Source organism: Mya arenaria, chromosome 9, assembly GCF_026914265.1.
Source record: "Mya arenaria isolate MELC-2E11 chromosome 9, ASM2691426v1".
Lineage (NCBI taxonomy): Eukaryota > Metazoa > Mollusca > Bivalvia > Myida > Myidae > Mya > Mya arenaria.
This window is the reverse complement of record NC_069130.1, coordinates 25,248,811-25,275,291: the sequence shown is the minus strand read 5'-3', so window position 1 is coordinate 25,275,291 and position 26,481 is coordinate 25,248,811. Positions and strand designations below refer to the sequence as shown.

Here is a 26,481-nt window from a genome sequence, read left to right as displayed (position 1 = left end):
CATAATCATAGACTTGTATTTCATTTATAAACTAATACAGTCGAACCCCGTTTGCTCAAACTTGATTGGCTCGAATTCCTCGTTGGCTCAATCTCCGTGTAAAGGACCGATTTCTTTATACTGAGTGTACACTTTCCCGCTTCCCGTAAGGATAAACATTTTGAGGCTTGAGGTATCTTTGCTGGTTCCTTGGAGTTCGAGCTAACGAGGTTTGACTGTACTAAATTTTGAGGCTGCATGCTTATTAACTACAAAAAATATATATTTGTTTTATTGTATATTTAAACAGCTGTTTACTTCATCATAAGAACTATATTCATAAAACTAACTTTTATGTTTGTAACTTGTCTCCTCGGTTAATTGAAATATTTTAGATATTGTTACAATTGATTACTTAAAAAAAGCTACTACGCCTTTAAGCTTAGCATTAAGTGTACATGTGCATGTGCATGTATTATGTATTCACATGTTTCACAGGGTAGTGATTCTTTCCAAATAGATGTTTCTTTCCAAATAAATGTTAAGGTAGTCGATATTGTTTACTTGAAGGGAGAGAGGGGGTGGTTCCTGTTTCATCACAAGTAGTTTTATTTAAGTTTAAAATCATAGAAAAGGGGAGAGAGAAGGAGGCTGGCTACTGGCTTGTCACACATTTTTATTCATGTTTACAGTCATAAAACACTAAATGATGACTATGATACAATGTAGCATAATAATAACAAGAGCCCTCGTAAGACAGCGCGCTCGACTACGCCGCTTTGACTAGAATACAAACACGATGTAATAATACCAAGTTTGGTCTCTTTATGTCAAACCTAACTAAAATTATTTGATACATAAGGTGACTTTGATGCTGCTCTCCCACCAGCCCGCCCAAACAATGACCCAAGTCATTCAAATTACTTGATTTCCCATTATGAAAATGTTGTTTAGAATATACAAATATGCCTTTCAAAGGAAATTTAAAAAAAAATCAAAAAAAAAATCAAGGGCCATAATTTGTATTTAGGCTTAAAACGGAGTTATGTTTCTTGTTGTAAGTTGGTCGCAAATAATTTTGAATTTTATTAAGTGCATTTAATGAACGGTATAGAAGTTTTTTTATTAAAATCCCAACTTGCCCTTAACTTTTACTTGTCTAAAACTTTAACCTAAGTCAATCAGGGGCCATAATTTGTATAAAAGATAATATGGAGTTATCTAACCTCATTATGTGATGGCTCTGAACATCTGTGTGAAGTATTAAGTCAATTGAATGAATGGTATTGGAGTTTAAAGTGAAAATCCAACTTGCCCTAAAACTTTAACCAGCCCTAAAACTTTAACCTAAGTCAATCAGGGGCCATAACTTGTATTTAGGATAATATGGAGTTATGTAACCTTATTGTGTGATGGTCCTGAACAACTCTGTGAAGTATTAAGTCAATTGAACAAAGGATATAGAAGTTATTAATAAATATTCCAACTTGCCCTAAAACTTTAACCTAAGTTCCATAGTCAATCAGGGGCCATAATCTGTGTAAAGAATAATATGGAGTTATCTAACCTCATCATGTGATGGCCCTTAACAACTGTGTGAAGTATTAAGTCAATTGAATGTAGGGTATTGGACTTATAAGTGAAAATCCCAACTTGCCCTAAAGCTTTAACCAGACGCCGACGCCGGGGCGAGTAGTATAGCCCACCTATTCTTCGAATAGTCGAACTAAAAACTTATCCTTTCTGAACGTAATTGAACATTCTTTTTTATCTCAGTCATTGTACACAGAGCACAAATCAATACACATACATTAAGGCAATAATGTCATAATAACAGTTCTATGTGTATTCTTATATCTCTATAACCTTTCTTATGTACTAATAAAAGTTGTACATTGTACTAGAGGATAATTGCTCATTATAATATAATTCTGTCGTTTCTTTCCATACATTGCAGTCTTTTATTCAGAGTTCATCATCGCTTCTACACACCATGCTTTTCTTGCATATTTCATTTTTAGTTATGTTATTTACTTGTCCCCTGAGCAATAATACTCTTCCAGTGAGTAACATCCCTTCACTTGTTTTAAACTTGTTGTTCACTAATGTCAAACTAGTTCGCCCTTTTCTTTACACTTTTTCACAATATCTCGTAGGTCAAGTGGTCATAAAAGATGGTATGTAACCTTACCCACCATTAAACAGGCAAACACTAATACCATGTCGAGAGTTATCCCCTTTAACCAAGTAAAGAGTTATCTCCCTTAAAGGTCCAATGATCGTAAGCACCCATTCATTTTTCCTGGACACATAGTAGGTTGACCCCAGACATTCCAAGATTCACTCTCCTGAAAAAAGAGGGAGTAATGATCGTTATTAAGGTAACTATGATCATATGACAAAGCTAGTCTGAAGTTACTTAGGCAACTATGATCAATTGACAAAGCTAGTCTGAAGTTATTAAGGTAACTATGATCAATTGACAATGCTAGTCTGAAGTTATTAAGGGAACTACATGTATATTCAAATGACAAAACTAGTTTGAAGTTATTTAGGTAACTTTGATCCATTGACAAAGCTAGTCTACTTTTCTTGGTTGATCAGGGGACAAAACTTAGTAGGGATATTTAACAAGGTAAAACATCGTCCAACGTCAAGTGTATCTATAATGTTAATATTAACATTTGCACTATCTTCTTTAAGCAAGAATGCAGCAGGATAAATGCTGACACAGGCGCATAAATCAACAATAATTGTTGCCAGAGTTACGTACCTTGCTACACATTTTGCCTGTCAACATGTGTATTAAGTTTCATTTGAATATCTTGAATGGTTTAAGAGATTTTGTCAACGTTGGCGTTTTTGCACAACGATGACTCGTCCAATAATACTAAGGCTACCACAATACCGTGATTTTTTTTCTCGAGCTTTAAACTTATATACTTCCTAAATGCTTATTTTTGTCTTTAAATATTTTACCATTGACAAGATTGTTCAATACATTGTTACAGTTAACAACGTGATTATCAACATTGTTGTTAATGTTCAATCGTTAACTATTTGATGATTGCTTATATGATTATAAACAAGAACAGTGGAAACAGTTGTCTCAGATCTTGTTAGAAATTCAGCAGATCACATGGGTATCCATTAAACTTCCTGAGCGGTTATTTCGAAAGTTAACAACGATGAAGATAATAAATCAAGCCTATGTCAATAATGTAATTGCGTTTCATATCACATACTTATTATTGAAATTACCTTTAAATGAAGCACATAAAAAATCAACAGCCAAGTAAGCCTACTCTAACATTCCATTTTCCTTGTGCTGTATGTGGTACAGGAAAAACAGGATGGCATGGAACATGTTGTTTCTACCCTGAAAACATACAACTGAGATTTACACATTGTAGATTACTCTTATTGCTGAAGGTTATTCATCACAGTTTTTATGTTGGGCAATATCGCTCAGTTTAAAAGATAGGATGGCGAGATGCCTCTATTGTACCTGGAACACGTACCTGGAACACGCCTCTATTGTACCTGGAACACACCACTATTGTACCTGGAACATGTACCTGGAACACACCTCTATTGTACCTGGAACATGTACCTGGAACACGCCTCTATTGTACCTGGAACACGTACCTGAAACACGCCTCTATTGTACCTGGAACACATACCTGAAACACGCCTCTATTGTACCTGGAACATGTACCTGGAACACGCCTCTATTGTACCTGGAACACATACCTGGAACACACCTCTATTGTACCTGGAACACATACCTGGAACACCCCTCTATTGTACCTGGAACACGTACCTGGAACACACCTCTATTGTACCTGAAACACGTACCTGGAACACGCCTCTATTGTACCTGGAACACGTACCTGGAACACGCCTCTATTGTACCTGGAACATGTACCTGGAACACGCCTCTATTGTACCTGGAACATGTACCTGGAACACGCCTCTATTGTACCTGGAACACGCCTGTATTGTACATGGAACACACCTCTATTGTACCTGGAACACGTACCTGGAACACGCCTCTATTGTACCTGAAACACGTACCTGGAACACGCCTCTATTGTACCTGAAACACGCCTCTATTGTACCTGAAACACGCCTCTATTGTACCTGGAACACGTACATGGAACACGCCTCTATTGTACCTGAAACACGTACCTGGAACACGCCTCTATTGTACCTGAAACACGCCTCTATTGTACCTGAAACACGCCTCTATTGTACCTGGAACACGTACATGGAACACGCCTCTATTGTACCTGGAACACGCCTCTATTGTACCTGGAACATGCCTGCATTGTACCTGAAACACGCCTCTATTGTACCTGGAACATGCCTGCATTGTACCTGGAACACGCCTCTATTGTACCTGGACACATACCTGGAACACGCCTCTTTTGTACTTGGAACACATACCTGGAACACGCCTCTATTGTACCTGAAACACGCCTTTACTGTATCTGGAACACGTACCTGGAACACCCCTCTATTGTACCTGAAACATGTACCTGTTCTGTATCTGGAACACGCCTCTATTGTACCTGGAACACCTACCTGGAACACGCCTATATTGTACCTGGAACACGCCTCTATTGTACCTGGAACACGCCTCTATTGTCCCTGGAACACGTACCTGGAACACGCCTCTATTGTACCTGGAACACGTACCTGGAACACGCCTCTATTGTACCTGAAAAACGTACCTGGAACACGCCTCTATTGTACCTGTAACACGTACCTGGAACACGCCTCTATTGTACCTGGAACACGTACCTGGAACACGCCTCTATTGTACCTGGAACATGTACCTGGAACACGCCTCTATTGTACCTGGAACACGCCTGTATTGTACCGGGAAAATGTACCTGAAACACGCCTCTATTGTACCTGAAACACATACCTGGAACACGCCTCTATTGTACCTGGAACACGCCTGTATTGTACCGGGAAAATGTACCTGAAACACGCCTCTATTGTACCTGGAACATGTACCTGGAACACGCCTCTATTGTACCTGGAACACGCCTGTATTGTACCGGGAAAATGTACCTGAAACACGCCTCTATTATACCTGGAACACGTACCTGGAACACGCCTCTATTGTACCTGGAACACGTACCTGGAACACGCCTCTATTGTACCTGAAAAACGTACCTGGAACACGCCTTTATTGTACCTGTAACACGTACCTGGAACACGCCTCTATTGTACCTGGAACACGTACCTGGAACACGCCTCTATTGTACCTGGAACATGTACCTGGAACACGCCTCTATTGTACCTGGAACACGCCTGTATTGTACCGGGAAAATGTACCTGAAACACGCCTCTATTGTACCTGAAACACATACCAGGAACACGCCTCTATTGTACCTGGAACACGCCTCTATTGTACCTGGAACACGCCTCTATTGTACCTGGAACACGCCTTTATTGTACCTGGAACGTGTACCTTGAACACGCCTCTATTGCACCTGCAAAAACGTACCTGGAACACGCCTCTATTGTACCTGCAAAAACGTACCTGGAACACGCCTTTCTTTATTGTACCTGGAACATGTACCTGGAACACGCCTCTATTGTACCTGGAACACATACCAGGAACAAGCCTCTATTGTACCTGAAACACGCCTCTATTGTACCTGGAACAAGTACCTGGAACACGCCTTTACTGGTCCTGGAACACGTACCTGAAACACGCCTTTATTATACCTGAAACACGCCTCTATTGTACCTGGAACACGCCTCTGTTGTACCTGTAACACGCCTTTATTGTACCTGGAACATGCCTCTATTATACCTGAAACACGCCTCTATTGTACCTGAAACACGCCTCTATTGTACCTGGAACACGTACCTGGAACACATACCTGTAACATGCCTCTATTATACCTGGAACATGTACCTGGAACACGCCTTTATTGTACCTGGAACACGTACCTAGAACACGCCTTTATTGCACCTGGAACACATACCTGGAGCACGCCTCTAATGTACCTGGAACACGTACCTGGAACACGTACCTGGAACACATACCTGGAACACGCCTCTATTGTACCTGGAACACGTACCTGTAACACGCCTCTATTATACCTGGAACACGTACCTGGAACACGCCTCTATTGTACCTGGAACACGTACCTGGAACATGCCTCTATTGTACCTGGAACACGTACCTGGAACACGCCTCTATTGTACCTGGAACACGTACCTGTAACACGCCTCTATTGTACCTGGAACACGTACCTGAAACACGCCTCTATTGTACCTGGAACATGTACCTGGAACACGCCTCTATTGTACCTGGAACACGTACCTGAAACACGCCTCTATTGTACCTGGAACATGTACCTGGAACACGCCTCTATTGTACCTGGAACACGTACCTGGAACACGCCTCTATTGTACCTGGAACACGTACCTGGAACACGCCTCTATTGTACCTGGAACATGTACCTGGAACACGCCTCTATTGTACCTGGAACATGTACCTGGAACACGCCTCTATTGTACCTGGAACACGCCTCTATTGTAACTGGAACACGCCTCTATTGTACCTGGAACACGTACCTGGAACACGCCTCTATTGTACCTGGAACATGTACCTGGAACACGCCTCTATTGTACCTGAAACACGTAACTCTAACACGCCTCTATTGTACCTGGACACATACCTGAAACACGCCTCTATTGTACCTGGAACATGTACCTGGAACACGCCTCTATTGTACCTGGAACACGTACCTGAAACACGCCTCTATTGTACCTGGAACACGTACCTGGAACACGCCTCTATTGTACCTGGAACACGTACCTGGAACACGCCTCTATTGTACCTGGAACACGTACCTGGAACACGCCTCTATTGTACCTGGAACACGTACCTGAAACACGCCTCTATTGTACCTGGAACACGTACCTGGAACACGCCTCTATTGTACCTGGAACATGTACCTGGAACACGCCTTTATTGTACCTGGAACACGTACCTGAAACACGCCTCTATTGTACCTGGAACACATACCTGGAACACGCCTCTATTGTACCTGGAACACATACCTGAAACACGCCTCTATTGTACCTGGAACATGTACCTGGAACACGTACCTGAAACACGCCTCTATTGTACCTGGAACACGTACCTGGAACACGCCTCTATTGTACCTGGAACACATACCTGAAACACGCCTCTATTGTACCTGGAACATGTACCTGAAACACGCCTCTATTGTACCTGGAACACGTACCTGAAACACGCCTCTATTGTACCTGGAACATGTACCTGGAACACGCCTCTATTGTACCTGGAACACGTACCTGGAACACGCCTCTATTGTACCTGGAACACGTACCTGGAACACGCCTCTATTGTACCTGGAACATGTACCTGGAACACGCCTATATTGTACCTGGAACACGCCTCTATTGTAACTGGAACACGCCTCTATTGTACCTGGAACACGTACCTGAAACACGCCTCTATTGTACCTGGAACATGTACCTGGAACACGCCTCTATTGTACCTGAAACACGTAACTCTAACACGCCTCTATTGTACCTGGACACATACCTGAAACACGCCTCTATTGTACCTGGAACATGTACCTGGAACACGCCTCTATTGTACCTGGAACATGTACCTGAAACACGCCTCTATTGTACCTGAAACACGTAACTCTAACACGCCTCTATTGTACCTGGAACACGTACCTGAAACACGCCTCTATTGTACCTGGAACATGTACCTGGAACACGCCTCTATTGTACCTGGAACACGTACCTGAAACACGCCTCTATTGTACCTGGAACATGTACCTGGAACACGCCTCTATTGTACCTGGAACACGTACCTGAAACACGCCTCTATTATACCTGGAACACGTACCTGGAACACGCCTCTATTGTACCTGGAACACGTACCTGAAACACGCCTCTATTGTACCTGGAACATGTACCTGGAACACGCCTCTATTGTACCTGGAACACGTAACTCTAACACGCCTCTATTGTACCTGGAAGACGTACCTGGAACACGCTTCTATTGTACCTGGAACATGCCTCTAGTATACCTTGAATACTGAACAGGTATCGGTAACAATCATTACAAATTGTAGATTATTCTTATTGCTGTCAGAAGGTCCTTTATCACATTTTTTATGGTAAGCAAATTTCGCTTAGTTTTATAGATACATGTACATGTTGGATGGCCAGACACTACTATTTTATCATAAGCACTGGATATAGATATAAGTTATCAATATTTCGCGAGGTTTAAAACTCCAAATCTAACAATTTGTGGAAATTGTAAATATTATACAATGTACCTCAGGGAAATTTGAAGTAAAAAAATGATCTGAATAAACAAAGGGAAGTAACTCTCAAAACATTAAGAAACTTGTAAGACTAGAGGAACACCTCTGCCTCACAAATTATATGTCAGGCACTTGTTATCCCTAAACCCCTGTGTGTGCTTAATTTCAGGACAACCTGTTCCCTCTACAAAACAGAAAGAGCTAATATGTTTACATGAAGTGAAAGGGCACATACATTTTTAACAAGTCACAATGGCTAATGGTAAAATATGTTAAGCACTGAAATAAAACATTTTGATCCACATTCCCAACAACCCAACAACTCTAGAGCCTGACATTTCTACTAGGCATGAAAAATTGCACCAGGAGCACCTGTGTGAGTTCAGATTTTGAACACTGAATGTGTAAAAAGTTTCAGAACATTTCATCTTAAATTGTCAACTATTTTGAGCCAAACATTTTACAACAGACCCTCCGAATAACCAACAGCATGATTCCATTATATCTTCTTCAAACTTATAATGACATTACCAGGACAAGCAGTAGCTGAACTGTATCAGTAAATACCACTTTTATACACATGGACATTCACCTCCAAAATGGTGTATAAATATATTTGGAGGTGAATGTTCATGTGTATAAAAATATATGGGGAATTATTTAAATATTAAACAAGAGTGCAGCGGAGCTAACACCGATGCTGACCTGTTGATGTTTATTAGTGAAAAAGGTGGCAAATTACATGTAGCTCTACAAATAATTGAGTCAGAGTTATGGACCTTGCGTTACAAGCTATCTTTTGCAGCATGTGTACCAAGTTTCATTTGAATATCAAGTGTACAAAATTGACAATACAGAAAATACACCAAATCAAGAACAAAACTATTTTTTTCCTTCAAAAGAAGATGAAGTAAATAAAAAATATAATAGGACGTTATAGTAAGCAGTTGAATACCTTGGGCAGGTTGAACACAGTGTCTTTAATGACCACTTGGAAATGTGGTGGGTTAATGCTGGTCTTGTATAGCAGTAAGTTATCCTTCTCAAGGTCTGAAATAATGGGCACCATGACATTTTAAAAACATATTTCATTTCACGATAGAAAATAGTATTTTTTTAATTGTTTTCATAATAACCAACATAACTACTTTTATATAGAAAATGAGCAAGGTTTAGCAATCAATCATTTGATCATAGAAACACTTAATATATAACTGACATTAGTAACCATTGGTAACCACAATTCACAAAGGATGGGTATTGATGGGAAAACAGCACTGCGATATATCACAAAATTTCCGTAGCGTATTGTTTGAATAACAAAACGAAGAACTTGTGATGAATTTATACAATTGTATGCTAATTTTCATCATTTTTTCTCACTTGGATAATTTCCTTCATATTTGCCAATGGATAGAAATGATGAAAAGAAAATGTTTGCATTTTAACTATATTGGCTTTTTTATGCTTTTCTAACTTTGACAACCAAAATTGATGAAACAAAAACAAATCAGATACTTCTATCATATTATACAAGTGGAAAAGGATGACTCGTTCAAAACTCATTGATGAATCTGATTGTCAAGCATTATTAAAACATCTAAGGCTACATATCCTTACTAGGTTTGTCTGGAGTCTTAAGGAAGTGTTGGCTGGTGAACGTTTTCGCATCGGGGTACCTTAGGTCTGGGGGAAGCCGGGAATCCAGGTACGTGCAGAACATGTGCATCACCAACTGGAGAGAAACCAAAGTGTAAATCAATGTCAATGCTTGTCGGTGTCAAAACTGGGCAGCACAGAACAAATATTAGACTGTCAAAACTGGGCATAACAGATCAATTATAAGAGTGTCAAAACTCGGCATAACTGAACAAATATAAGGGTAAGAGTTATACGCCTCATTGTACAAACCATGGGTTTTAAAGTAAGAGATATAGTAGGGTAATGCAGCCTGTCCTTCTTTGGTATCATGATTCTGCCCACATGGAGACCAGCACCCTTCTGGTTTTTAAATGCTATGGATAACTAAGTATTTGCTTTATTCTGTTCTAAAGTTTATATTATGTAAATAAATATATTCACACTTGGTATCTATGGTAATTGGAACCTGAAACTGTTCAAGTGAACACATTTCTGTTTTTGTCAAATTCTTAATATTCAGGTCAATGTACCCTTTCCACCCTAAGCACCCTGTCCCTTTATACAGCACACTGCCCTTAATACAGCACACTGCCCTTTTTAAAACCAGGCAAGAACATAATATGTATATTGCCTCTCGCAACATGTGTACCAAGTTTCATTTGAATATCTTGAACGAAAAACAACAGAAGAGCATGAAAATGTAACCAATATTCAAAATTGACCAAGACACAGTGCAGATGGTCTGAGCATGTTTCAAGAGAAATGATTTAAACAGTTAGCTTTCAGAGTGTTCATAGTGATTTTCTAAAATTTGACCACCAAGATTTTGACCACCGTCTTAAGGTAGACTTACATTTTTCTAAACTTCTCAACTGAGTGAATGTTTCATAATACCACTGAAATTTCTCATCCGAGTGAAAGTTTTCACCCAAGTAAAGGTTTTCATCCTTATAAAGGTTTTCACCCTTATGAAGGTTTTCATCCTAGTGAAAGTTTTCACCCAAGAAAAGGTTCACATTTGAGTGAAAGTTCTAACCCAAGTGAAGATATTTTTTCGAGATAAAGTTCTCACCCAAGTGAAGGTTCTAATCAGAGTGAAGGTTCCCACCCAAGTGAAAGGTCTAATCAATGTGAAAATTCCCACCCAAGTGAAGGGTCTAATCAGAGTGAAGATCTCAGCCAAGTAAAGTATTCATCCCAGTGAAGTTTCTCACCCAAGTGAAGTTTTCATCCAAGTGAAGTTTCTCACCCAAGTGAAGTTTTCATTCCAGTGAAGTTTCTCGCCCAAGTGAAATTTTCATCCCAGTGAAGTTTTCATCCCAGTGAAGTTTCTCACCCAAGTGTAGTTTTTATCCCAGTGAAGTTTCTTGCCCAAGAGAAGTTTCTCACCCAAGTGAAGTTTCTCACCCAAGTGAATGTTTTCATCCCAGTGAAGGTTCTCACCCAAGTGAAGTTTCTCACCCAAGTGAAGTTTCTCACCCAAGTGAATGTTTTCATCCCAGTGAAGGTTCTCACCCATGTGAAGTTTCTCACCCAAGTGAAGTTTCTCACCCAAGTGAAGTGCCTTACCCAAGTGAAGTTTCTCACCCAAGTGAAGTTTCTCACCCAGGTGAAGTTTCTCACCCAAATGAAGTTTCTCACCCAAGTGAATGTTTTCATCCCAGTGAAGGTTCTCACCCAAGTGAAGTTTCTCACCCAAGTGAAGTTTCTCACCCAAGTGAAGTTTCTCACCCAAGTGAATGTTTTCATCCCAGAGAAGGTTCTCACCCAAGTGAAGTTTCTCACCCAAGTGAATGTTTTTCATCCCAGTGAAGTTTCTCACTCAAGTGAAGTTTCTCACCCAAGTGAAGTTTCTCACCCAAGTGAATGTTTTCATCCCAGTGAAGGTTCTCACCCAAGTGAAGTTTCTCACCCAAGTGAAGTTTCTCACCCAAGTGAAGTTTCTTACCCAAGTGAATGTTTTCATCCCAGTGAAGGTTCTCACCCAAGTGAAGTTTCTCACCCAAGTGAAGTTTCTCACCCAAGTGAATGTTTTCATGCAAGTAAAGTTTCTCACCCAAGTGAAGTTTCTCACCTTCTCACCCAAGTGAAGTTTCTCACCCAAGTGAAGATTCTCACCCAAGTGAATGTTTTTCACCCAAGTGAATGTTTTCATCCCAGTGAAGGTTCTCACCCAAGTGAAGTTTCTCACCCAAGTGAAGTTTCTCACCCAAGTGAAGTTTCTCACCCAAGTGAATGTTTTCATCCCAGTGAAGTTTCTCACCCAAGTGAAGATTCTCACCCAAGTGAAGTTTCTCACCCAAGTGAAGTTTCTCACCAAGTGAAGTTTCTCACCCAAGTGAAGTTTCTTACCCAAGTGAATGTTTTCATCCCAGTGAAGTTTCTCACCCAAGTGAAGTTTCTTACCCAGGTGAAATTTCTCACCCAAGTGAAGTTTCTCACCCAAGTGAAGTTTCTCACCCAAGTGAATGTTTACATCCCAGTGAAGTTTCTCACCCAAGTGAAGTTTCTCACCCAAGTGAATGTTTTCATCCCAGTGAAGGTTCTCACCCAAGTGAAGTTTCTCACCCAAGTGAAGTTTCTTACACAAGTGAATGTTTTCATCCCAGTGAAGTTTCTCACCCAAGTGAAGTTTCTTACCCAAGTGAAGTTTCTCACCCAAGTGAAGTTTCTCACCCAAGTGAAGTTTCTCACCCAAGTGAATGTTTTCATCCCAGTGAAGGTTCTCACCCAAGTGAAGTTTCTCACCCAAGTGAAGTTTCTTACCCAAGTGAAGTTTCTTACCCAAGTGAAGGTTTTCATCCCAGTGAAGGTTCTCACCCAAGTGTAGTTTTTATCCCAGTGAAGTTTCTCACCCAATGAAGTTTCTCACCCAAGTGAAGTTTCTTACCCAAGTGAATGTTTTCATCCCAGTGAAGTTTCTCACCCAAGTGAATGTTTTCATCCCAGTGAAGGTTCTCACCCAAGTGAAGTTTCTCACCCAAGTGAATGTTTTCATCCCAGTGAAGGTTCTCACCCAAGTGAAGGTTCTCACCCAAGTGAAGTTTCTCACCCAAGTGAAGTTTCTCACCCAAGTGAAGGTTCTCACCCAAGTGAAGTTTCTCACCAAGTGAAGTTTCTCACCCAAGTGAAGTTTCTTACCCAAGTGAATGTTTTCATCCCAGTGAAGTTTCTCACCCAAGTGAAGTTTCTTACCCAGGTGAAATTTCTCACCCAAGTGAAGTTTCTCACCCAAGTGAAGTTTCTCACCCAAGTGAATGTTTACATCCCAGTGAAGTTTCTCACCCAAGTGAAGTTTCTCACCCAAGTGAATGTTTTCATCCCAGTGAAGGTTCTCACCCAAGTGAAGTTTCTCACCCAAGTGAAGTTTCTTACACAAGTGAATGTTTTCATCCCAGTGAAGTTTCTCACCCAAGTGAAGTTTCTCACCCAAGTGAAGTTTCTCACCCAAGTGAAGTTTCTCACCCAAGTGAAGTTTCTCACCCAAGTGAATGTTTTCATCCCAGTGAAGGTTCTCACCCAAGTGAAGTTTCTCACCCAAGTGAAGTTTCTCACCCAAGTGAAGTTTCTTACCCAAGTGAAGGTTTTCATCCCAGTGAAGGTTCTCACCCAAGTGTAGTTTTTATCCCAGTGAAGTTTCTCACCCAATGAAGTTTCTCACCCAAGTGAAGTTTCTTACCCAAGTGAATGTTTTCATCCCAGTGAAGTTTCTCACCCAAGTGAATGTTTTCATCCCAGTGAAGGTTCTCACCCAAGTGAAGTTTCTCACCCAAGTGAATGTTTTCATCCCAGTGAAGGTTCTCACCCAAGTGAAGGTTCTCACCCAAGTGAAGTTTCTCACCCAAGTGAAGTTTCTCACCCAAGTGAAGGTTCTCACCCAAGTGAAGTTTCTCACCCAAGTGAAGTTTCTCACCCAAGTGAATGTTTTCATCCAAGTGAAGGTTCTCACCCAAGTGAAGTTTCTCACCCAAGTGAAGGTTCTCACCCAAGTGAATGTTTTCATCCCAGTGAAGGTTCTCACCCAAGTGAAGGTTCTCACCCAAGTGAAGTTTCTCACCCAAGTGAAGTTTCTCACCCAAGTGAAGTTTCTCACCCAAATGAAGTTTCTCACCCAAGTGAAGTTTCTCACCCAAGTGAATGTTTTCATCCCAGTGAAGTTTCTCACCCAAGTGAAGTTTCTCACCCAAGTGAATGTTTTCATCCCAGTGAAGGTTCTCACCCAAGTGAAGGTTCTCACCCAAGTGAAGTTTCTCACCCAAGTGAAGTTTCTCACCCAAGTGAATGTTTTCATCCCAGTGAAGTTTCTCACCCAAGTGAAGTTTCTCACCCAAGTGAAGTTTCTCACCCAAGTGAAGTTTCTCACCCAAGTGAATGTTTTCATCCCAGTGAAGTTTCTCACCCAAGTGAAGGTTCTCACCCATGTGAAGTTTCTCACCCAAGTGAAGTTTCTCACCCAAGTGAAGTTTCTCACCCAAGTGAATGTTTTCATCCCAGTGAAGTTTCTCACCCCAGTGAAGGTTCTCACCCATGTGAAGTTTCTCACCCATGTGAAGTTTCTCACCCAAGTGAATGTTTTCATCCCAGTGAAGGTTCTCACCCAAGTGAAGTTTCTCACCCAAGTGAATGTTTTCATCCCAGTGAAGGTTCTCACCCAAGTGAAGTTTCTCACCCAAGTGAAGTTTCTCACCCAAGTGAAGTTTCTTACCCAAGTGAAGTTTCTCACCCAAGTGAATGTTTTCATCCCAGTGAAGGTTCTCACCCAAGTGAAGTTTCTCACCCAAGTGAAGGTTCTCACCCAAGTGAATGTTTTCATCCCAGTGAAGGTTCTCACCCAAGTGAAGGTTCTCACCCAAGTGAAGTTTCTCACCCAAGTGAAGTTTCTCACCCAAGTGAAGTTTCTCACCCAAGTGAATGTTTTCATCCCAGTGAAGTTTCTCACCCAAGTGAAGTTTCTCACCCAAGTGAAGTTTCTCACCCAAGTGAAGTTTCTCACCCAAGTGAATGTTTTCATCCAAGTAAAGTTTCTCACCCAAGTGAAGTTTCTCACCTTCTCACCCAAGTGAAGTTTCTCACCCAAGTGAAGTTTCTTACCCAAGTGAAGTTTCTCACCCAAGTGAAGTTTCTCACCCAAGTGAAGTTTCTCACCCAAGTGAATGTTTTCATCCCAGTGAAGGTTCTCACCCAAGTGAAGTTTCTCACCCAAGTGAAGTTTCTTACCCAAGTGAAGTTTCTTACCCAAGTGAAGGTTTTCATCCCAGTGAAGGTTCTCACCCAAGTGTAGTTTTTATCCCAGTGAAGTTTCTCACCCAATGAAGTTTCTCACCCAAGTGAAGTTTCTTACCCAAGTGAATGTTTTCATCCCAGTGAAGTTTCTCACCCAAGTGAATGTTTTCATCCCAGTGAAGGTTCTCACCCAAGTGAAGTTTCTCACCCAAGTGAATGTTTTCATCCCAGTGAAGGTTCTCACCCAAGTGAAGGTTCTCACCCAAGTGAAGTTTCTCACCCAAGTGAAGTTTCTCACCCAAGTGAAGGTTCTCACCCAAGTGAAGTTTCTCACCAAGTGAAGTTTCTCACCCAAGTGAAGTTTCTTACCCAAGTGAATGTTTTCATCCCAGTGAAGTTTCTCACCCAAGTGAAGTTTCTTACCCAGGTGAAATTTCTCACCCAAGTGAAGTTTCTCACCCAAGTGAAGTTTCTCACCCAAGTGAATGTTTACATCCCAGTGAAGTTTCTTACCCAAGTGAAGTTTCTCACCCAAGTGAATGTTTTCATCCCAGTGAAGGTTCTCACCCAAGTGAAGTTTCTCACCCAAGTGAAGTTTCTTACACAAGTGAAGGTTTTCATCCCAGTGAAGTTTCTCACCCAAGTGAAGTTTCTTACCCAAGTGAAGTTTCTCACCCAAGTGAAGTTTCTCACCCAAGTGAAGTTTCTCACCCAAGTGAATGTTTTCATCCCAGTGAAGGTTCTCACCCAAGTGAAGTTTCTCACCCAAGTGAAGTTTCTTACCCAAGTGAAGTTTCTTACCCAAGTGAAGGTTTTCATCCCAGTGAAGGTTCTCACCCAAGTGTAGTTTTTATCCCAGTGAAGTTTCTCACCCAATGAAGTTTCTCACCCAAGTGAAGTTTCTTACCCAAGTGAATGTTTTCATCCCAGTGAAGTTTCTCACCCAAGTGAATGTTTTCATCCCAGTGAAGGTTCTCACCCAAGTGAATGTTCTCACCCAAGTGAAGGTTTTGATCCCAGTGAAAGTTCTCACCCAAGTGAAGGTTCTCACCCAAGTGAATGTTCTCACCCAAGTGAATGTTCTCACCCAAGTGAAGGTTCTCACCCAAGTGAAGTTTCTCACCCAAGTGAAGTTTCTCACCCAAGTGAATGTTTTCATCCCAGTGAAGGTTCTCACCCAAGTGAAGTTTCTCACCCAAGTGAAGGTTCTCACCCAAGTGAATGTTTTCATCCCAGTGAAGGTTCTCACCCAAGTGAAGGTTCTCACCCAAGTGAAGTTTCTCACCCAAGTGAAGTTTCTCACCCAAGTGAAGTTTCTCACCCAAATGAAGTTTCTCACCCAAGTGAAGTTTCTCACCCAAGTGAATGTTTTCATCCCAGTGAAGTTTCTCACCCAAGTGAAGTTTCTCACCCAAGTGAATGTTTTCATCCCAGTGAAGGTTCTCACCCAAGTGAAGGTTCTCACCCAAGTGAAGTTTCTCACCCAAGTGAAGTTTCTCACCCAAGTGAATGTTTTCATCCCAGTGAAGTTTCTCACCCAAGTGAAGTTTCTCACCCAAGTGAAGTTTCTCACCCAAGTGAAGTTTCTCACCCAAGTGAATGTTTTCATCCCAGTGAAGTTTCTCACCCAAGTGAAGGTTCTCACCCATGTGAAGTTTCTCACCCAAGTGAAGTTTCTCACCCAAGTGAAGTTTCTCACCCAAGTGAATGTTTTCATCCCAGTGAAGTTTCTCACCCAAGTGAAGGTTCTCACCCAAGTGAAGTTTCTCACCCAAGTGAAGTTTCTCACCCAAGTGAATGTTTTCATCCCAGTGAAGGTTCTCACCCAAGTGAAGTTTCTCACCCAAGTGAATGTTTTCATCCCAGTGAAGGTTCTCACCCAAGTGAAGTTTCTCACCCAAGTGAAGTTTCTCACCCAAGTGAAGTTTCTTACCCAAGTGAAGTTTCTCACCCAAGTGAATGTTTTCATCCCAGTGAAGGTTCTCACCCAAGTGAAGTTTCTCACCCAAGTGAAGGTTCTCACCCAAGTGAATGTTTTCATCCCAGTGAAGGTTCTCACCCAAGTGAAGGTTCTCACCCAAGTGAAGTTTCTCACCCAAGTGAAGTTTCTTACCCAAGTGAAGTTTCTCACCCAAGTGAATGTTTTCATCCCAGTGAAGTTTCTCACCCAAGTGAAGTTTCTTACCCAAGTGAAGTTTCTCACCCAAGTGAAGTTTCTCACCCAAGTGAATGTTTTCATCCAAGTAAAGTTTCTCACCCAAGTGAAGTTTCTCACCTTCTCACCCAAGTGAAGTTTCTCACCCAAGTGAAGATTCTCACCCAAGTGAATGTTTTTCACCCAAGTGAATGTTTTCATCCCAGTGAAGGTTCTCACCCAAGTGAAGTTTCTCACCCAAGTGAAGTTTCTCACCCAAATGAAGTTTCTCACCCAAGTGAATGTTTTCATCCCAGTGAAGTTTCTCACCCAAGTGAAGATTCTCACCCAAGTGAAATTTCTCACCCAAGTGAAGTTTCTCACCAAGTGAAGTTTCTCACCCAAGTGAAGTTTCTTACCCAAGTGAATGTTTTCATCCCAGTGAAGTTTCTCACCCAAGTGAAGTTTCTCACCCAGGTGAAATTTCTCACCCAAGTGAAGTTTCTCACCCAAGTGAAGTTTCTCACCCAAGTGAAGTTTCTCACCCAAGTGAATGTTTTCATCCCAGTGAAGTTTCTCACCCAAGTGAAGTTTCTCACCCAAGTGAATGTTTTCATCCCAGTGAAGGTTCTCACCCAAGTGAAGTTTCTCACCCAAGTGAAGTTTCTTACACAAGTGAATGTTTTCATTCCAGTGAAGTTTCTCACCCAAGTGAAGTTTCTCACCCAAGTGAAGTTTCTCACCCAAGCGAAGTTTCTCACCCAAGTGAATGTTTTCATCCCAGTGAAGGTTCTCACCCAAGTGAAGTTTCTCACCCAAGTGAAGTTTCTTACCCAAGTGAAGTTTCTTACCCAAGTGAAGGTTTTCATCCCAGTGAAGGTTCTCACCCAAGTGTAGTTTTTATCCCAGTGAAGTTTCTCACCCAAGTGAAGTTTCTCACCCAAGTGAAGTTTCTTACCCAAGTGAATGTTTTCATCCCAGTGAAGTTTCTCACCCAAGTGAATGTTTTCATCCCAGTGAAGGTTCTCACCCAAGTGAAGTTTCTCACCCAAGTGAATGTTTTCATCCCAGTGAAGGTTCTCACCCAAGTAAAGGTTCTCACCCAAGTGAAGTTTCTCATCCAAGTGAAGTTTCTCACCCAAGTGAAGTTTCTCACCCAAGTGAAGGTTCTCACCCAAGTGAAGTTTCTCACCCAAGTGAAGTTTCTCACCCAAGTGAATGTTTTCATCCCAGTGAAGGTTCTCACCCAAGTGAAGTTTCTCACCCAAGTGAAGGTTCTCACCCAAGTGAATGTTTTCATCCCAGTGAAGGTTCTCACCCAAGTGAAGGTTCTCACCCAAGTGAAGTTTCTCACCCAAGTGAAGTTTCTCACCCAAGTGAAGTTTCTCACCCAAGTGAATGTTTTCATCCCAGTGAAGTTTCTCACCCAAGTGAATGTTTTCATCCCAGTGAAGTTTCTCACCCAAGTGAAGTTTCTCACCCAAGTGAATGTTTTCATCCCAGTGAAGGTTCTCACCCAAGTGAAGGTTCTCACCCAAGTGAAGTTTCTCACCCAAGTGAAGTTTCTCACCCAAGTGAATGTTTTCATCCCAGTGAAGTTTCTCACCCAAGTGAAGTTTCTCACCCAAGTGAAGTTTCTCACCCAAGTGAATGTTTTCATCCCAGTGAAGTTTCTCACCCAAGTGAAGGTTCTCACCCATGTGAAGTTTCTCACCCAAGTGAAGTTTCTCACCCAAGTGAAGTTTCTCACCCAAGTGAATGTTTTCATCCCAGTGAAGTTTCTCACCCAAGTGAAGGTTCTTACCCAAGTGAAGTTTCTCGCCTAAGTGAAGTTTCTCACCCAAGTGAATGTTTTCATCCCAGTGAAGATTCTCACCCAAGTGGAATTTCTCACCCAAGTGAATGTGTTCATCCCAGTGAAGGTTCTCACCCAAGTGAAGTTTCTCACCCAAGTGAAGTTTCTCACCCAAGTGAAGTTTCTTACCCAAGTGAAGTTTCTCACCCAAGTGAATGTTTTCATCCCAGTGAAGTTTCTCACCCAAGTGAAGGTTCTCACCCAAGTGAAGTTTCTCACCCAAGTGAATGTTTTCATCCCAGTGAAGGTTCTCACCCAAGTGAAGTTTCTCACCCAAGTGAAGTTTCTCACCCAAGTGAAGTTTCTCACCCAAGTGAAGTTTCTCACCCAAGTGAATGTTTTCATCCCAGTGAAGTTTCTCACCCAAGTGAAGTTTCTCACCCAAGTGAAGTTTCTCACCCAAGTGAATGTTTTCATCCCAGTGAAGGTTCTCACCCAAGTGAAGTTTCTCACCCAAGTGAATGTTTTCATCCCAGTGAAGTTTCTCACCCAAGTGAAGTTTCTCACCCAAGTGAAGTTTCTCACCCAAGTGAATGTTTTCATCCCAGTGAAGTTTCTCACCCAAGTGAAGTTTCTTACCCAAGTGAAGTTTCTTACCCAAGTGAATGTTTTCATCCCAGTGAAGGTTCTCACTCAAGTGTAGTTTTTATCCCAGTGAAGTTTCTCGCCCAAGAGAAGTTTCTCACCCAAGTGAAGTTTCTTACCCAAGTGAATGTTTTCATCCCAGTGAAGTTTCTCACCCAAGTGAAGTTTCTCACTCAAGTGAAGTTTCTCACCCAAGTGAATGTTTTCATCCCAGTGAAGTTTCTCACCCAAGTGAAGTTTCTCACCCAAGTGAATGTTTTCATCCCAGTGAAGGTTCTCATCCAAGTGAAGTTTCTCACCCAAGTGAAGTTTCTTACCCAAGTGAATGTTTTCATCCCAGTGAAGGTTCTCACCCAAGTGTAGTTTTCATCCCAGTGAAGGTTCTCACCCAAGTGAAGTTTCTCACCCAAGTGAAGTTTCTTACCCAAGTGAATGTTTTCATCCCAGTGAAGGTTCTCACCCAAGTGAAGTTTCTCACCCAAGTGAAGTTTCTCACCCAAGTGAATGTTTTCATCCCAGTGAAGGTTCTCACCCATGTGAAGTTTCTCACCCAAGTGAAGTTTCTCACCCAAGTGAAGGTTTGATCCCAGTGAAGGTTCACACCCAAGTGAAGGTTCTCACCCAAGTGAAGTTTCTCACCCAAGTGAATGTTTTCATCCCAGTGAAGGTTCTCACCCAAGTGAAGTTTCTCACCCAAGTGAAGTTTCTTACCCAAGTGAAGGTTTTCATCCCAGTATAGGTTCTCACCCAAGTGTAGTTTTTATCCCAGTGAAGTTTCTCACCCAAGTGAAGTTTCTCACCCAAGTGAAGTTTCTCACCCAAGTGAATGTTTTCATCCCAGTGAAGTTTCTCACCCAAGTGAATGTTTTCATCCCAGTGAAGGTTCTCACCCAAGTGAAGTTTCTCACCCAAGTGAATGTTTTCATCCAAGTGAAGGTTCTCACCCAAGTGAAGGTTCTCACCCAAGTGAAGGTTCTCACCCAAGTGAAGTTTCTCACCCAAGTGAAGGTTCTCACCCAAGTGAAGTTTCTCACCCAAGTGACGTTTCTCACCCAAGTGAATGTTTTCATCCCAGTGAAGGTTCTCACCCAAGTGAAGGTTCTCACCCAAGTGAATGTTTTCATCCCAGTGAAGGTTCTCACCCAAGTGAAGGTTCCCACCCAAGTGAAGTTTCTCACCCAAGTGAAGTTTCTCACCCAAGTGAAGTTTCTCACCCAAATGAAGTTTCTCACCCAAGTGAAGTTTCTCACCCAAGTGAATGTTTTCATCCCAGTGAAGTTTCTCACCCAAGTGAAGTTTCTCACCCAAGTGAATGTTTTCATCCCAGTGAAGGTTCTCACCCAAGTGAAGGTTCTCACCCAAGTGAAGTTTCTCACCCAAGTGAAGTTTCTCACCCAAGTGAATGTTTTCATCCCAGTGAAGTTTCTCACCCAAGTGAAGTTTCTCACCCAAGTGAATGTTTTCATCCCAGTGAAGTTTCTCACCCAAGTGAAGGTTCTCACCCATGTGAAGTTTCTCACCCAAGTGAAGTTTCTCACCCAAGTGAATGTTTTCATCCCAGTGAAGTTTCTCACCCAAGTGAAGGTTCTCACCCAAGTGAAGTTTCTCGCCTAAGTGAAGTTTCTCACCCAAGTGAATGTTTTCATCCCAGTGAAGGTTCTCACCCAAGTGAAGTTTCTCACCCAAGTGAATGTTTTCATCCCAGTGAAGGTTCTCACCCAAGTGAAGTTTCTCACCCAAGTGAAGTTTCTCACCCAAGTGAAGTTTCTTACCCAAGTGAAGTTTCTCACCCAAGTGAATGTTTTCATCCCAGTGAAGTTTCTCACCCAAGTGAAGGTTCTCACCCAAGTGAAGTTTCTCACCCAAGTGAATGTTTTCATCCCAGTGAAGGTTCTCACCCAAGTGAAGATTCTCACCCAAGTGAAGTTTCTCACCCAAGTGAAGGTTCTCACCCAAGTGAAGTTTCTCACCCAAGTGAATGTTTTCATCCCAGTGAAGTTTCTCACCCAAGTGAAGTTTCTCACCCAAGTGAAGTTTCTCACTCAGGTGAATGTTTTCATCCCAGTGAAGGTTCTCACCCAAGTGAAGTTTCTCACCCAAGTGAATGTTTTCATCCCAGTGAAGTTTCTCACCCAAGTGAAGTTTCTCACCCAAGTGAAGTTTCTCACCCAAGTGAATGTTTTCATCCCAGTGAAGTTTCTCACCCAAGTGAAGTTTCTTACCCAAGTGAAGTTTCTTACCCAAGTGAATGTTTTCATCCCAGTGAAGGTTCTCACCCAAGTGTAGTTTTTATCCCAGTGAAGTTTCTTACCCAAGTGAATGTTTTCATCCCAGTGAAGTTTCTCACCCAAGTGAAGTTTCTCACTCAAGTGAAGTTTCTCACCCAAGTGAAGTTTCTCACCCAAGTGAATGTTTTCATCCCAGTGAAGTTTCTCACCCAAGTGAAGTTTCTCACCCAAGTGAATGTTTTCATCCCAGTGAAGGTTCTCACCCAAGTGAAGTTTCTCACCCAAGTGAAGTTTCTTACCCAAGTGAATGTTTTCATCCCAGTGAAGGTTCTCACCCAAATGTAGTTTTCATCCCAGTGAAGGTTCTCACCCAAGTGAAGTTTCTCACCCAAGTGAAGTTTCTTACCCAAGTGAATGTTTTCATCCCAGTGAAGGTTCTCACCCAAGTGAAGTTTCTCACCCAAGTGAAGTTTCTCACCCAAGTGAAGGTTTTCATCCCAGTGAAGGTTCTCACCCAAGTGAAGGTTCTCACCCAAGTAAAGGTTCTCACCCAAGTGAAGGTTTGATCCCAGTGAAGGTTCACACCCAAGTGAAGGTTCTCACCCAAGTGAAGGTTCTAACCTTAGTGAAGTTTCTCACCCAAGTGAAGTTTCTCACCCAAGTGAAGTTTCTCGCCCAAGTGAAGTTTCTCACCCAAGTGAAGTTTCTCATCCAAGTGAGGTTTCTCACCCAAGTGAATGTTTTCATCCCAGTGAAGTTTCTCACCCAAGTGAAGTTTCTCACCCAAGTGAAGTTTCTCACCCAAGTGAATGTTTTCATCCCAGTGAAGTTTCTCACCCTAGTGAAGTTTCTCACCCAAGTGAAGTTTCTCACCAAAGTGAATGTTTTCATCCCAGTGAAGGTTCTCACCCAAGTGAAGTTTCTCACCCAAGTGAAGTTTCTTACCCAAGTGAATGTTTTCATCCCAGTGAAGGTTCTCACCCAAGTGTAGTTTTCATCCCAGTGAAGGTTCTCACCCAAGTGAAGTTTCTCACCCAAGTGAAGTTTCTTACCCAAGTGAATGTTTTCATCCCAGTGAAGGTTTTCACCCAAGTGAAGTTTCTCACCCAAGTGAAGTTTCTCACCCAAGTGAATGTTTTCATCCCAGTGAAGGTTCTCACCCATGTGAAGTTTCTCACCCAAGTGAAGTTTCTCACCCAAGTGAAGGTTTGATTCCAGTGAAGGTTCACACCCAAGTGAAGGTTCTCACCCAAGTGAAGGTTCTAACCTTAGTGAAGTTTCTCACCCAAGTGAAGTTTCTCACCCAAGTGAAGTTTCTCGCCCAAGTGAAGTTTCTCACCCAAGTGAAGTTTCTCGCCCAAGTGAAAGTTTTCATCCCAATGAAGGTTCTCACCCAAGTGACATTTCTCAACTTCTCACCGGAGTGAATGTATTTATCTAAGTGAAAGTTCTCTCCAAAGTTAAATGTTTTACCCGAGGGAACCAGACCAAGTCAATGTTCTAACCTGAATGGAGTTGAAGTTCTCACCTGAGTATCTGTGGGCAAGTGTTCGCTCCATGGTTTCCCGTACTGGCCCCCACCACCGCCTTGATTCCACAAGAACTTGCTGATACACCCATCACTGCCCAACTCTGAAAATGTACAATGGTATTGATCCATAACAATGCTTTTGGTGAATTTATTTTTCTTATTGTTGCCCACTGAGCTACTCGAATTTGATGCAGGTAAAACAGAAGAATATATTATGTCTACCCTTAATCCTCTTGAGAAGGTCTTCCTGGTTGGACATACAGTCTAGAAAAGTCTCCATCATACTGTGGTAAGGTATATGTACCACTATGGCCAACAGTAGAATAGATGACTACCCTTCATCCTCTTGTCCAGGTACTCCTTGTTGGACGTACAATCTAGATAGGGGACCATCATGTTGAGGAAGGGTATATGTATCCAGTGGTCAACAGTAGAATAGATACATGTCTACCTTTGATCCTCTTGACCAGGTACTCCTGATTTGATGTGCAGTCTAGATAAGGGACCATCATACCGAGGGTTGGTAAATGTGTGACTTTGGTCAGAGCCAGCTGTTTCAATGTTGACACACCAACTTCCACAAAATAAGGACATCGTCTCTCATTTAAAACTAGAAATGTGTCCATAGGACACGGATGCCCCCACTTCGATTTTTTGTCACAGAAAATAAGCCATAATGATTATTCAGGATAATCTGAGGGCCCTAACTCCTAAATGATTAAAGCGATTTCCATGGCTATCGAACTTGATCAAGATATTATGGTCACAAACATGTGTTAAAAGTTTGGTGAGGATTGGACAAACAGTTTTCAAGAATTAGATCGAAAACAATCTTCGGGACGTATTTTTCAAGTCTTTTTTTGCAAATAAAGGGCCGTAACTCCTAAATGACAAAAGCGATTTCCATGGCTATCGAACTTGATCAAGATATTATGGTCACAATCATGTATGTAAAGTTTGGTGAGGATTGGACACATACTTTTCAAGAATTAGATTGGAAACATATATTTTTGAAGTATTTTTGGCAAAAAAGGGCCGTAACTCCTAAATGACTAAAGCGATTTCCATGACTATCGAACTTGATCAAGATATAATGGTCACAAACATGTGTTTAAAGTTTGGTGAGGATTGGACAAACGGTTTTCAAGAATTAGATCGGAAACAATCTTCGGGAATTTTTGGCAAAAAAGGGCCGTAACTCCTAAATGACTAAAGCGATTTCCATGACTATCGAACTTGATCAAGATATTATGGTCACAAACATGTGTTTAAAGTTTGGTGAGGATTGGACAAACGGTTTTAAGAATTAGATCGGAAACAATCTTCGGGACGTACGTACGTACGTACGTACGTACGTACGTACGGACAAGGGCAACCCTATATGCCGCCACTTTGTGGGGGCATAAAAATATTGTAAAAAAGCATTGCAATTAGATGCCATAATCCAACTGTACCATGTACGAGATTGATGTCGTCTATAGATTGACTCTCAAATCAGAATGGTATCAAGAAGGAGGAGCTTAACCATTCAATAACCTCATTCAAATAGATTTCAACAACGTTTTCTTACAGTGCATGCTAGTTACTGAATATTGTCCGTGACAACGGAAAACAGGAATATTATCATTGACAACATTGTAAAAAACAGTTATGTAACCCACTTCCCACATGTTTTTACAAGATGTACAGAGATGTAGCTAGGAATATGAGCCTGGTTTCAATTAAGGAATACAATGTCAATGGTCCATACCCCATATAATATGCTTGTACTGATGCTTTCCCCTGATTCAAGTTTTCATGCATTTATGATGTATTCTATGTATTTTGGATTGGTGGCCTTTTATAATAAACTAAACAATTGGCTTTAGATTGACTTGACAGCTCTTTGTTTACAAAAGCTTATAATCCTTCATAAACGATTGACCCCACTAAAACCCTGTCTCGATATTGTATAATACCTCTTCTCCCATATTATCGCTATCATCCTTCCGTGACTTATGGCTCTGTGAGGATCGACTGGCGAGCTTGTACTTGTTTTTACGGATCAGATCCAGGCTGGGACGGCCGTATCTTCAGAATGATGAACTGTTCAGTGACATAGTGATCAAGTGAATATCTTATCAACCAATGCAACTTCATTTGATTTTTAGAACCAATTGTTTTTATATATTTTTAAATAATTATTTTCCTAAAACTAAATTTGTTGGAATTTGCAAGTTTAAATCTCACTTCAGAGGTTTTAATCTTCATTTGATTATAGACAACCAAATGGGAGTTTTCATTAAAATCAAAAAATGCTTATCCTCAATAATATGAAGAATATACATAATACAGGCTTTCAAGTGCCCAAAAACAACAAAGCTTTTTTAAGAGAAAAAGTAGTGGATTTAAGTGCAACTTTTGTAGGGAACATATCGGTCTTTATTTAACTTTTTTCAAAATAAATAAATGAATACTGAACATTTCTACCAGTATTATCACGGTGGAGAACCCATGTGACTTATTTGGTAAAGTGCACAGCAACAAATGCCAACAAGTCTCGATTCAGGTAAGGTTTTTAAAGATAACTTTCTTAATATTTGGAGAATTTTTGTGAAATAAAGACCATAAACCCCGCATTTAAGAGCTCTATCCACGGTAATAAAGAACTTTCTCTAATATTCTAAAGTTTTCCTGAAAATCTTGACCAACTGATTTCTCAGAGTTGAAATCTAAGGCAAAGTACACGGCTTTTGACAAATCTATCGCTTTACTTCATGCTAACCGTAAATAATTCATACACAAATCTTATTTCAAGCAAATTTTATTTATTTTATAGTTTTCAGCGTGTATTGTTTAACTTCTAGTTATTTCAAAGGTAAAAATGAACTAAAACCAAATTGATAAAGTACGGACATTTTAGGATGGTAAAGTACACGGTCATTTTAGTTTATGTTTGAAAGTAGAGTGCGGTTTACAAA

General features: G+C 41.2%; 1 protein-coding gene across 1 annotated transcript; it reads right to left on the bottom strand.

The window, feature by feature from the left end:
- Positions 1 to 644: 644 nt before the first annotated feature.
- LOC128245880 (transmembrane protein 209-like) lies at positions 645 to 23,650 on the bottom strand. The gene is made up of 5 exons (XM_052964100.1): positions 23,519 to 23,650; positions 9,945 to 10,059; positions 9,280 to 9,374; positions 3,241 to 3,358; positions 645 to 2,327 (listed from the first exon to the last, which is right to left on the bottom strand). The coding sequence occupies exons 1-4, from the start codon at positions 23,648 to 23,650 to the stop codon at positions 3,281 to 3,283; spliced, it is 420 nt and encodes a 139-aa protein (XP_052820060.1). The 3' UTR covers positions 645 to 2,327; positions 3,241 to 3,280.
- Positions 23,651 to 26,481: the final 2,831 nt, after the last annotated feature.